This window comes from Corylus avellana, chromosome 4 (assembly GCF_965113065.1).
Source record: "Corylus avellana chromosome 4, dhCorAvel1.hap1.2, whole genome shotgun sequence".
NCBI classification, from domain to species: Eukaryota; Viridiplantae; Streptophyta; class Magnoliopsida; order Fagales; family Betulaceae; genus Corylus; species Corylus avellana.
Genome location: NC_142493.1, coordinates 31145407 through 31159276, shown reverse-complemented (window position 1 = coordinate 31159276; position 13870 = coordinate 31145407). Strand labels below are relative to the sequence as shown.

The 13870-nt window shown below is 35.1% G+C and overlaps 1 protein-coding gene across 5 annotated transcripts; it reads right to left on the bottom strand.

Annotated features, from left to right (window-relative positions):
- Positions 1-1349: 1349 nt before the first annotated feature.
- On the bottom strand, positions 1350-7407 carry LOC132179395 (Squamosa promoter-binding protein-like (SBP domain) transcription factor family protein). Of its 5 annotated transcripts, XR_009439918.2 has the most exons (7): positions 7185-7407; positions 6902-7084; positions 5875-6602; positions 4461-4564; positions 1902-2675; positions 1705-1779; positions 1350-1626 (listed from the first exon to the last, which is right to left on the bottom strand). XR_009439918.2 is itself a non-coding variant. In XM_059592119.2 (5 exons), the coding sequence occupies exons 2-5, from the start codon at positions 6555-6557 to the stop codon at positions 1622-1624; spliced, it is 1566 nt and encodes a 521-aa protein (XP_059448102.2). In that variant the 5' UTR covers positions 6558-6602; positions 7185-7407; the 3' UTR covers positions 1350-1621. The 5 variants fall into 5 exon arrangements, 2 of the variants coding, with proteins under 2 accessions (XP_059448102.2, XP_088372033.1); XR_015911942.1 differs by having other exon boundaries at positions 5875-7084; XR_009439917.2 differs by lacking the exon at positions 6902-7084.
- Between the last annotated feature and the right edge of the window lie 6463 nt (positions 7408-13870).

Below are 13870 nucleotides of genomic sequence, written 5' to 3'. Positions count from 1 at the left end.
GCAGATACCATTTGTCGAAAAGTAAGCCTTCAAAGCCTGTAGAGAAGGGCCAATTAGGCTAACAAACCGAAGTTCATCGAGTTGTCATTGGGATTTCATAAATAAAATGTGCAATTTTAAACTAAGGGTCTATTTGATATTGCAGCTTCAATAAATACGACTTAAAATCTTGCATTTTTTAAATTGCAAAGGCGTTTAGTAAAACATGTTAAAAAATATTTTGTTATCAAATATTTGTTATGTAAAATGGCGATTTTTGTTTGTTTTTTTATATTATTCTTGAGAAATTGCAATTCCAAACACACTCAAGACTACAATTTAAAGACCAAAATACAATTCCTCTAAACACTTAAATACATTCCTAAAAATCACGTTTTTAAATTGCTATTCTTAAATCGCGGACTCGAACCCAGTTGATAACACACTGAAATACTTTATGGGAGGAGCGATTTCCTTATCCTTTAAATAATCCTTTATATCGTGCGTGCTAAAGCATTATGATACGCACTAGGGTATTGTGAACAATCAATTGATAATAATTATAATAGTAAAGAAATATATGCAGCCTTTTTACATGGCATGCTCATGCATATGCAGATGCATATGGGCCATCTTAGAGTCAGAGGTCATTTCCAACCTTTTCTATGGGAAGGTGAAGTACACTGTACACTGTACACTGTACACAATCAGAAGCGAAAATCCTGGCTTTGGGAAATGGATGCCTAAAGAACACCTATAAATTATGTGCTCGAGGCATTTTTAAAATATATAAATATAATAATAGTAATCACCAAGTGGTGATTTAGTGCCCTTTTAAGATGCGTCACTCATGACGTTTTTGGATTGCAACACGTTGAACGTGAAGCGCTAGAGTGACAGGCTGGGCGCACAAGGCTGTCAATATGCAAAACATATACATAAATTCAATTAAATTAAATTAAAAAGCATTCAAATGGGGAGTATTTGATGGCTTTCTTTTACAGCTTTGTTGCATAAGTAGCACTGAGCACTATAGTCCACTTACTACAAATGGGAAGTAAAATAAGGATTGAGAAATACCTAAGATGGAAATGAATATATATATATATATATATATATATATATATATATATATGCAAGGCAAGGGCCCATGGTCCGGTCAAGACTACTCCCACAACATTGGGACCCTTTTATAGTTTATACAAATGAAGTGGTTATAAAATATAATTGAAGAAAAGATATCATGTGACCAAGACAAAGTTCCCAACAACATAATTACTTATGTCAATTATGCTAATTAGTGGCACATGAATCCTGCATTACTTTTATGGCCGTCACATTTTCTTCAGATTAACAACAGCAGAAGAATCTCCAGTGATAAGAGTGATTTTGTTTCATTCAATAGTTAAAATCCTTGGATTAGCATAATATTTTGTAGATAAAGGGAGTTAAGAGGAACTTACAGAATCAAACTTACACCACTTTACAGTAGCAAAAGCCACAAAATCGTTTCTTATTTACCTTTTGGAAAAAGGAATTTTCCTACTAATGGTATCTCTGAAGTTTCTCTATCCACCTTTGAAACAGTACCAATGAAGTTAGTTTGGTCTGATGCATGCAGCATAACTCCAACTGCCTCCAGTTAACCTGCGCCAACAAAAATTATCAACATTTTTTTTTTATTTCAGATAGTTATTCAACTCAGCATCATAAATAGCTATGTACTCTTAATATCATTGACGATGCTAAAAAGCTCTATTGATATTTGATAGTCTTGTTTTTGTCTTCAGTTTGCTGCAACTTCAACATGCAATGACATGGATACTCAACATGAGAATTTTACCGGGGGGGGGGGGGGGGGGGGGGGGGGGGGGGTGGGTGGGAACGGCAATAAAGCTTTAAAGTGAATATGTTTTACACACCTTGCTGGTTGCACACTGCTCTAAAGGTTGGGAAATAGCAAGAGTCACCATTTTCCTGCTTTACTTGAATAGAATTTCTCTGTCGCTCCACTCTTTGAAGATGTGATGACAATTGAAGCCAATCAACGGTGGGTCCATCTTCGGTAGAAGGAAAATAGTTGGCATTCAAAATATCCGAATCTTGAAAAATTTCATTGGTGTGAACTTGAAAATCACCAGCATGACTAGCATCAGAAGGCATTATTGATCCTATCCTATCAACTTCCATAGAGCTCATCCCATACGAGTAGAGTCCATTTGACCCGTATTGTTCCACAGAGCTTACCCTCACAGGTTTATCAGTTTGACCAAGAACATGATGGGCAGAGCGACCTTGCATGATTTGGGGACTAGACATTGGACGTCCTGTCGAATGGCTTGACAAGTCCTGTGATTGAGCTGACAGAAGAGAGAGAGCACAACTGGAAATTGAGGCCCCAGGTAATTCCTGAACGGTTGATGCAGTCAAAGTAAAGTCTTCAGGTCCTGATGAAGGAACTCCAGAACAATGATGTTTCCCAATGCCATGGAGATGGAGAAAAGATTTCGGAAGCAAATGCCCACTTGTGCTAGCTATTGCTGATTGAGGACTGTAAATTGACTCCCCTTCTAATTTGGTATGTCTAGACCAATTAGCTTGTTCATTTTTTTCTGGACAAATAATGCCAGCTCGAAATATGTCTTGGAAAACATAGGGTGTCCTCTTTGGGAAGGAAGTATCCAAGTATCTAGTGCCTGCAAAACCGTTACAATGTCAGAAAAATGGTAGCACATCTGTTATAAAAATAAAGATAAAAAATCTACATTCAAACAAAGATGAAAGTAACTTGTTGGAAAGGTTAGTTATCATAGCTTAAAAGGCCCCAAAGACATATTTAAGATTTTACAAGTACACGGACAAAACTTTAATTATGAAACATTTTTCCACTAGTCAGTAGATTGATTTCTGATAGCCTATACACAACCAACGGGAAGGAAACAAGAAAACATAGGTAAAGTCACCCATATATATACCCTTTTTAATAGTCTCCTTCTACACTCTCTTCAAATGCGAGTTCCTAGTCATTTTAGGACTATATGGACAATAAAATTGCTTCACGATACCGAATTGACATGTCACTCGAAAACTTACCTAACCTGAAGTTACTTCTACACTTCACATTTGGCACTAATTTCAGAGTTTCTAGGGCCTTTGCATCGTTTAATTATAATCCCATAATGATCATGCGATTAGCTCTTAAAAAACATAATTCTAACGATTGGACAATCCAGGCTGAAAGAGGTTAAGTTATTCAACAAAAATACATTACATTTTAAATTAATCATATCACTGCCTATACAAGTCTTTTCAACAGGCTCATATCATTCTTTTTTGTTCAAACTGCAAAAATAGGTCAAATACCTTTTTAGACCATAACTCTGGATAATTGATCTATAATCTATATTTATCAGGACATGTAAGTGCCCAGTATGATCGAATATGTCAGAAAATATATAGCCAGAACCCCATATTTGCCAATTAGTTGTTAAGAAGTGAATTATAGTGGCTACAATGTTTATAAATAGAATAAGAGAACCATTGGATAGAGAGCACTAAAAGTAACTCAATGGGCGGCTGATGTGGCCACTTTTCCTTATCTTTTATAGATGGAAGGTTGCGGCTTTTTCTCCTTATGTTTTTATCTGTAAAATTTTCCCTGGTCAAAAGGTTCAACACTTTATGATAAATGACAAAGAAAATGACAAAGACAAAGTGGGACTCAGGAATAGTGTAAAAGTCAAAGTCATTTTGCTCCAACGATGGATCTGTAACCACCAAGAATTTTTTGTTGAAGGACATGTTAGAAAAACAAAAAAGACAAAATCAAGAATGAAAATGCCTGTAATTGAAAAGGTTTCTAAGAAAATCGAGATTAATTAGAGTGCTTTTGTGTGTGGCGCGGGGGGGTGGGAGGTCCTCATTATTACAAGGGTTATATGAAGTGTTTCTCTGTTATACAACCATGAAAGTTCAGGCTCAAAACTTGTCCAGTTACAAGGAAGAGACACAAAGGAAAAGAAGGAAATTGAACTGTACAAAATTATAGTCCAGTTTTATCACTGTAACAGTCAGCTCATTAAACTAACTAATGACAAATAGCACAAATTTTGACACTCACATCTGACAGTTTCCACATGAAGGAACATGCATCCAGAGATTCTTGACAACGATATTTCTAAGAAGAAACGATTTGTTTTTAAGGATAGATAGGTTATATAATTTAAAAGAAATATTATAGACATTAGAATTCAGTTGGAAACATCGTCAGTTCGTCACTGTAGAACTTTCAAAGAAACGCGTATAAAATGAATTTTTTAAAGTTGGAGAATATTACTACTCTTTTTAAGTAAAAAAAAAAAAAAAAAATCACCAAATTTTTGCTTTGCAGATGGCAAATTATAGTTGAGTTAAAACCATCATTATCTTGTGTAACTAGCTGGCATTCAAACCTTGATATGATTGAAGAAACTTATATTTACCAGAAAGGGTATCTAATTGAGGCTTCCTTCGACGTTCATTGTGGCCTGCTAGGCGTTTACGACAACTTCGCTTACCATCATCAAATTCAACCAGCAGATGAAACCTAATTAACAATGTAGACCATAGTTCATATCAGAATGGCAAGTAAGAACTTTAATTAGGTTGTGATGGAAGAAAAATTAAATCAATCAAATAGAGAAGTGACTACTTGGTATTAGATTCTACATTTATTACAGAGTAGGTTGATAAAGTAGAAGATATTGAATAAATACCTAAAGATAAACTTGAAGACAACTGATATAGCAAAAGGCAAAGCCCTACCTGAAGGCATACATACTGCAAAAATTTCAATAATAGTATATCCTTCTTTGATGAAATCTAAATCTACATTAAGCATTATATGTTTCATGTCACAATCCAATCATTTCATCAGAGATCATTTGAGTGTCAACAAGGCAGATGCTACCAAAAACCTCAATAATAGTACACCCTGTTAGATGAAATCTAAACCTACATTAAGCATTATATGTTTCATGTCACTATCCAATCATTTCATCTTGAGATCATTCAAGTGTCAACAAGGCAGACAGCCAGAGGGTTCCATGGTGTTGGGGTAGGTCATCTCTCAAATCTTGCCACCCATCCCCCATTTCAAAATTTTATTTAAAAGAAGACTCAAGAAAGAAAAATTATAATTCTGTAATAGATTGGTTTAGGCTGGAGAAAGTTTCCATTCTCATTTTCATTAACCAAGAATCATCATCTACTAGCAGATCCTGGACATTGTTGCCACCAAACAGAAGATTCTCAAGAAGAGTGCTGATGGGGTATTCCTTTGTCCTTTTTTTCACAAGATGAAGCCATTGCCTTCTGCTTCGTTTGGGGTGATTCAATTGTTGATATAATCTAGAGTTTGTTTTTGGACATCAGTAGTAGAGATGATGTAACAATAATTATTAGTTAGTTTGCGGGTCCCCTCAAAATAACTAATAATTCATGTAATCTCTGTTTTGGTGGGTCTAAATGAAAAGAAGTGAAGGGAATTGTTCTTCTTTTTCTTTTTTCTTTCTTTGCTTTAGAAATTTTTGGATACACGGTTTTCTGCTTGAGCTTCTTTGATTGCATCTTCTCTTGGTTTCTAGATCATTTTTTTCATCTTAATAACTAAATAAATGTGTATTTTGCAATTGGATCACAGAGCCAACAAAGATTTCTACTACATACTCTAGGGAATAAACAGACTGATAATTACTACGGGACCATCCCAAATCCACCGTCAGAATAAGAGTCTTGTTAATGATATAAATCTATATTCTCTAACAAGTCTGACCTTATATACAACGTGCTAAGCTAACCACCAAAGCCTAAGAACAAGCAAAGCAAATCAAAAGCTATGGGGGAAAAAAGACCAACCTGCTACACTGTTGACAAAACCTTTGTTCAATTCCGTTAACAATAACTTTGGCAGTCTTGGAGTGAACATCACAAACTTTATGCCTTTTGTGGTAATCCTTTGAGGAGCTCAAATCCTTGTTACAACCATGGACTTGGCAGAAGGCAGTCTGAGAGTACGAACTTGCTTTGCGCGCTCTCTTTCGTGGCAAGGATGGACTTACAGATGACAAAATCGGATTCTCTTTCAATACCTTGATATTCTCTGCGTCTTTGCAATCAGCCAATGTCCCCAGCTTCAAATCAATCAGTGATGAATCTTGACTGTTGGCTTCCATGGGAGAACTTGAAAGCTTTGCTTCAGAAGCCATTTCCTCAAAACATGAATTTGAAGTAACAATACATGTAGGAGTAACTGCTCTTTTACTAGAACCACTACCAACATCACCACTTAACATCTCCACTCCTTGGTTACCATGAAAAGGTTTTCTCACCAAGTCAGAGAATCCCAAATCCAAGACTTCCATGCCCTCAACCGCTTCTCTATCAGAAACAAGTCCACTGCTTTCAAAATAATAAGTGGGTTTATTGTCCCATTCCATTAATGCCTTTTTACTTCTAGCAAAAGAGTCAATTTGTAACTCCATTTCATCATGAAACAAAAGGCCTTTCCCTTCTGAACTGCAACTCCAAGACTCCATCATGGAATAGAATCAAAGTCGCAGAAACTATGCAATGATGCAAATTGCCTACAAAAATTCAGCAAAAGAGAACACACATCACCCTTCTGCAACTTACCAAAAGAAAAATCACCCGTCTGCAATTCAACCCAGAATTGCCAAATTCTATACTTTCATTTAAAAGTGATGTGGGTAGGAAGCATTAACGCATACATAAATCATTAATGTAATTTTAAAAAAAATAAAAAAATAAAAAATAAAAATAAACAGACATAAGACACATATATACAAACGCATACCATATGGAATTAGCATTGGAGAAACAAAATAATAGCATTAGCATTAACAATCATAGAATTCTAACTGACCCAGAGGACAGAACTAAAACTAAAGACACTCAACAACATTGATCATATCATATGCCATCTCAATCCCAAGACAAAACAAAAATTCCACTTCCGGGTTGCCCAAAACTAGAAAGAACACTCCAGAGTCCTAACATATCACACGAGATAAAAGGAATATATAATGCAAAATCATGCTCCATTTGGCTGCAAGGAAATCAGAGGAAAAGAAAAGGAAAATCAAACGTAAAGTAAATGATAAAAATGTTCCGATAAGAACTGGTAGCTAAAAGATTAACATGCTTACTTCTCTTTTGCTACAGTTTCTCGGGAACCAAACGGAATATACAATGGAAAAAGATAGCAGAAAAGACAACGGACTGGGTGAGTGCTGTTCTTTGAATACCAGAGTGAACAGTAAGAGAGAGAGAGAGAGAGAGAGAGAGAGAGAGAGAGATGTGGGTCTTTGAGAGAGAGATGTGGGTCTTTCAGGATTGTGGTGAGGTCGAAGCAGATACACAACGAGTCAACATGATTTCCACTACTCTATACAAAAGCATGTCGAGGTCTTTTGTAGCTTTTGAGAGAGCGTGAAATTCCCGTTTAGGACACATCTTTTGGTTCTATTTACAGGGACAAATGGGAAAAGGTTCCGTGTCGTTGAAGAACAATTGAGCGCGTTTGTTTAATTGTTTTGATTTGCCTCATGATGCTCCATGCCCTTGTTTCTTATTACTTACTTAATAACCCTCCTAATCAAAAGCTACGGCATGTTGGCACGTGCATGTGTGATAATCTTTATAATTAGGTTGCTCCAATTTTACCTTAAGAGAGGGGAGTTTTCATGGAGTAACTTAGGAGGTGGGATTTATTTATTCCGAGTCGTTGGATTCTGTAACCTTTCTCTCTTTAAGACTATTTAAAATTTTGTAAAATTTGAACGTATTTATTTTTTGTACGGGCTCAACACGAAATTATCAGATTCAAGTCGATAAGTTTGACCCATTTAATTAAATGGATTGGATTAGGAATGCCTATATAATTTTATATCTATATCTTGACACCCAAACTTGACACGCGACATAAGGTGTACATAACCCTAAAACTCGAGACAAACTCAATACAAAATTAACGGGTTAAGGTTGAGAGGCCTAATCCGTTTAATTATATAGGTCGAGTTATGGTTGACCAACTTAACTTATATAATCTTATACGCATACCTTAATATGACCTAAATCCAATATACAACATAAAACTTGACTATTTTTGACTTGACCTGTGAATTCGAATCAAACGTACTATAAAATTAGTTGATTAGGATAAGAGATTTGACCAATTTAATTAAATTGTTCAAATTATAATCTTACATACATATTTCAACCCAACACCCAAAAACACAAATTACCGCAAGCGATGGCAATTAGAGATTTTTTGTAGAATCTGCATGATGGAGAATTAATTTAGAATGATTGGACATTTTTTGTTTGTAATTGTGGACTTCCAAATAATTTTGAGTGGCAACTCATCCGAAGTTCTAGAATGAGCAACAAAAATCTTTCCACTAAAGGGTGGGACTGACCCCTCTAGATAAGGCATAGCCTATTTATATTATATAAAAAGCTGCTTCACAATACGTGATTACTTGCGTCACCTTACCACAAAAGTGTAATTTATTTTTCTATATTAATAATTCACAAGACGCATACAATATTTATGGTTCAATAAATGCTTTGGGTTTTATAACATATTTTTATGGAAAATGTCAGAAGTTAATATATATTTTTTTTTTTATATTTGACAACTTTAACTTAAAAATTAATCATTAAATTTTTATTTTTTTTTGACATGTCTATATTAAAAAAGTGAGAGAAAAGATTCAAACTAGTGACTTCTGTTTCATGAGGCATGGTTTATTGCTGATTGAACTACCCCATAAGTCAATTATAGACCTTGCAAATTTAATATTTGATCTATTAAATTTATATGAGAATATGAACTAAATATAAATAACTTATTGACTTATAACATTTCTCTATTTTTATATCTAAAACTCCTAATTCCGCATGTCAATTTGGGTTTTGGGCCAATAATTACTTTAGTAAGAGCAAAGAATCAAATTTTAGGAGCCCCTGCTATTAGCCTGCAACAAGAAGAAAATGGATGAGCGTTAGTACAACGGCTTTTTGTTGGCATGTTCCTCAGTTGCTTGTTTGTTAGTGTAATATAAATATAAATTTTTTGTATTTTGAAGAGTATTTTACGTGATTTGAAGAGTATTTATACTTTATATTATTTGTTAATATTTTTGTTTTAATAACATAAAACAAAGAATTTAACAAACGGGACCAATTATTTGTCCGCATATATGTTTTAAGACTTATCACAGGCTCAAATATATATACTATAATTATTTTAAGAGTCCGAATTTAATATTATTTTTCTCTTTTTGAAACTTTACCCGGATGGTTGACGATCAGATGGGAAAATTTGTTGGAGTGCGATGAGACCCCTGAGTGACATTTGTATGCCTGGGCGATGGTACACGTGCCCCAATCAGAAAGGAAAAGTGGGAGGGAGAGGGAGTGCCCTGACGCGCTTCTGACACGCCTCTTTTTCACTTTCGCGAGTGCCCACTAAAAGCAAGCCGGCCGGCCCTTTGTCAAAAGTTGCCCATTATGCATCTCTCCCTTTAAAAGCAATGTGAACAAAAATTCTTGACAGGAATCGCTAAGTTAAGAATTTACACCAAATTTACACCAAATTGCCAATTACCTCACATCAGTGATTTTTAATTTTTTCTCCTTTTTTTTTTCTTTGTTAAAAATTTTTAATTAAATTTTGAATCGTTCAATTTTCTTGTTTTACCACCTCCCGGCCAAACGGGATGGCCGAACCACCCTCACCTTAGCATTTTTTTATTTTTTTATTTTATATACATGTTACGTGACATTCAAAAACTTAGGAATTACGCCACGTGGCACCCACATATAAGGGTGATGTGGCGTTCTGTTAAAAAACTTAACGGAATCTTGACAAAGATACTAAGTGTGTTTATTGGCTTACCACATGTATCATTTGTGATATTTTTAAAAATTCAGGTGACTATTTGATTTTAGTGTAATCCACAAGTACTGAAATTGTATTTAACTCTTTTTTTTTAAATTTTAAAAAAAAAAATCTATAATTCATTTTTTGTTGTACCTAAGCCAGATCTTCTTTGAAATACACGATGAGGCAATTTGATGTTATTTGTATTTCAACTCCTTTGACTAAATGTTTGATGAAGTTTTGAAAAGCATTTGGAGGTTTGAATTTTGAAAATAATTTTTAAAAATAAATAAATTTTGAGAATTGATATGGTGAGGCAGACACTTTGAGAAAGTTGAGAATTTGTTTGGTAAAATTTTGAAGAGTGTTTTGTCGAAAAAAAAAAAAAAAAAAATTTGAGAAATTTTTGTTTATTAAAGAAAATAAAAAATTTTGCACCAAGGCAGCGGTGCCGCCACCATGATGGTGGTATGGTGACATTGGCCATGACTGCAAGACCATCAGAATTGACTGGTTGTCATTGTATGGCCACCATGGGGTTGCCAAAATTGAGTGGTGGCCACTGTGGAGCCAGCGTATGGTGGTCACGGCTATCACGCAACCATAATACCACCCAATCTTTTTGTTTTTTAAATAAAAAAATCATTGTTTATTTTTCATACATGTAATAAGGTGCCCCTACCTATGAAAATAATTGTACATGGATATGCACCCTTTAAAAAAGAAAAAAAAGTTATTTTTTGAAAAGAAAAAAAAAATTGTATTTTGTTTTTTTATAATAGTATTGTAATTTGTTTTGAAAAGTGTGTTAGTGGTGGAGTCACATCTAAAAACCTATTTAGTTAACTGGTATTTGAGAATAATTTTAAGTGCTTAAGGAGTGAAAAAGCATTTCTAAAAGTTTACCAAACATGCTACGACGACAGTAATTCTAAAGTTCAGCTTGTGTTATTGTTGTGTTCTTTAAAAAATGGGGTGACTTTTAAAATTACTGTTTAATCAAAATACAATAATGATTAATTACAAAATGAACTCATAACATCATTTAATGAGGACCACCGGTTATTATTAGAAATTGAAAATATCACAAGTATTCAATCACATTAATGCCATACTGTGGTCAAGGTGGTTGTGCAGCCACCTTTAATCCGACCACCTCTCCGATCCTAATATGACATAAAAGGTTGTCTAGGCACACTTTTTCCTCAAATTGAGTTGGTTATGCAGACACCTTTTTTGATTTTTTTTAATTATTTTTTAAAATATTTTAAGTTATAAGTTAATTCCTACAGCTGGAAAATTAAGTGTTTTTTTTTTTCTTCTTCAAAATATTCTTATAAAAATGTATGATTTTTTTTTTTTTTTTTTTTGAATTTGGATTTATTTGTTAATAGTTTTAAGAAAAATGTGATTTTAATTTTGAAAATAGAAAAATATTTTAAAAAACCGTTATCAAATGAAAAAAATGAATTTCAGATGACAAAATATAGAGAGCGAAGATAGCTAGGTCTTTATCTAACCCAGGAATCAATAATCATGGAGGATGCTCCCAAACCCAGAGGCACACAATGACAAGCAAGAGACGGGTACAGAGCTAGGATACAATTTATTGCCCAAAGAAGAGGGGCTGAGGAAAATGTAGGGAAGCTGTGAGAGGCAGCTCTCTCCTCTGACAAGGGAGTCCTATCTCATACGAATCAGGATTTCTTATAATTTGAAATAATTGTTATTATCTTTGTCCTTTTCCCTTTGAACAGGGGATATGTGAGAGGGATCGAGCTCCCTTGCCCAAGCAAAGAGCCCATCCGAGGGGCCATCATATTCGGGCAAGGCTCTCCTTCTCATACCCTTCGACAATTTTAGAAATTGATTTAAGAAGCTAATGTTTTTCTTTTTTGTTACCGAACTTTAGGGATTAAAATCCTATGCAATATATGGGGCATTGCATGGGCGCAATATCATCAATCTGAGCAATTCATTTAAAATAAATGGTTCAAATCATGAAAAAAAGACGACCGAATTAAAAAAGAAAAAAAAAAAAAAAAAATTAGTGGTAGTTGTCGATGGCTGAACAATTTATTAACCGTCTACAAGAAGTGATTCGGAATAGTCAAATGATCCATAATCAAATGGGGGTAGTTCGGTCACGCTCAAGTGACCGGTATAAGAATGACCGAACAATCTCCTTTAGCAAGAGGTGATTTGGGCACCCGCAAGCAGCCGATTTAGTAGGGGTGGCACAGCCCCAATTTTATTTATCCAGCCGCCTGTCCTGATTGGAGGGTTGAAGTGTAAAAAAGAGTAGTATTGTATCCCACGCATCCGAAATTGAGGGCCTATTTGCAGTTTGCGCCCCGATGACCGTCACTATTGGCATTTGAAGATCTCTGTAATTTTGTAAGAAAAAAGCTGCACTTGCTTTTATGGAAGAAGGCCCACTAACCTACATGAGACGAAGGGGGCAGAAAAATGTGGGCATCCACGACACAAGTCAAGATTGTGATATGTGTAGAGAGGGAGAGAATCCTTCCGGCCCATGTTGTGGGTAAACTTGGTCATTCAACAGGCCTATGGGATCTTATTCAGTCGATCCCATATCTTTTTTATGAGAGAGTTCGGCCCGAGGAAGCAGAAGAGGTTGAAATCCTTGTGTTATTTTAGTGTTTTTCTGATGTTACGTGGATATTGATTTTAAAAAAATCAGAAAATAACTTACCACAACTGTTCCTGAAAAAAAAAAAGCAAAAAATAATATCCATGTAGAATCAAGAGAACGTTAAAAGAACACTCGAAATAACTATAGCATTCCTTTTGGTTTAATAACCAGAAAAAGAAAAAGAAAGAGGAAAAGAGAGTTTTTTTTTTTTAGTTATTAAAACAAAGTCCCCATTTTGACCAAGAAAAAGAAAGGAATAAGTCCCTCTCAAAGAACTAAATTGTATTAAAGAAAATAATGTTTCCTTTACTCCAAACACAAGGATATATCCATCCTTGTCATAACGTTTCACAACCGCAAGTGTGTGTGAGAGAGAAATATATTTATACTAACAAAACTTACACCATGCTTTTTTACTAACTAAACTTTCATCCTTTTTTGTTATTAGTATTGTGAAGTAATGAGCTATTAGTGTTGTTGTTTTTTTTAATCAAGGTTTTAGGGCTAATCCTACCTAGGTGGGGGTAAGTGTAGAGGTCCAGTCAAGATCTTCCAGGCTAATCCCTCGCCCAATACCCCACACTACTCAGAGCATTAAACGCTGAGTTACAAGCCTTCGACCTGAGTGGCTGGCCCCAAGAGCAGGTAGTACCTATCAAATTTTGAACCAGAGATAATTGAGGAGCAAACTCAAAATTCTAGGGTTTCGACCATCAGGCCAACCCTTGGGGTTTGTATTTTGTTGTTTTTCTTGGTAATTAATATACTAGCCCATCTTCCACATGCATGCCTAAACTAACCCAATCGAAGCTCTGTAAAACTTTGACATGCATACACTATACACCACCACACCCAAGAAAGCCACGAACGAGTAATTCTCATGATGTTGATGTGGCAGATACAACATCAATGGCACTCTGCAGGTAGCTATCGGAATGCAATAAATTGACGCAACTTGTGAGGAAAGGAGATAGTGTGTGGTGGGGGGTCAATAGGTGCATGTGATTTTGGTTGGAAGGAGCCAATCTTGTCAGGACTCGAGATGCATGGTCATTGGTCACAGTCGTGTTACTATCATAGCCAATTGTAATCAGTGATTAATAACACAATGATAACAAGAAGTTGGAAAGAGGATGACAATGATATTCCCCTCCCCCATCAATCCAAAGCCTTGAAGTGAAAAATACAAAAGTACAACGACGACAGCTTTGAAGAAATTGGCAACATCAATGCTGCCATGTTGTGGCCCATACTTGACTTCAAGTCTTCTTTTGTTCTTTACTATCTAT

What these genes read in the sequence shown, in the direction of transcription:
- LOC132179395 (XM_088515907.1), bottom strand. Translation starts at nt 6,557, where the DNA reads ATGATGGAGTCTTGGAGTTGCAGTTCAGAAGGGAAAGGCCTTTTGTTT. An exon ending in TTTTGTCAACAGTGTAGCAG is followed by an intron (nt 4,565 to 5,874) that starts GTTGGTCTTTTT and finishes ATTGTTAATTAG; the next exon opens with GTTTCATCTGCTGGTTGAAT. An exon ending in TCAATTAGATACCCTTTCTG is followed by an intron (nt 2,676 to 4,460) that starts GTAAATATAAGT and finishes ACGGTTTTGCAG; the next exon opens with GCACTAGATACTTGGATACT.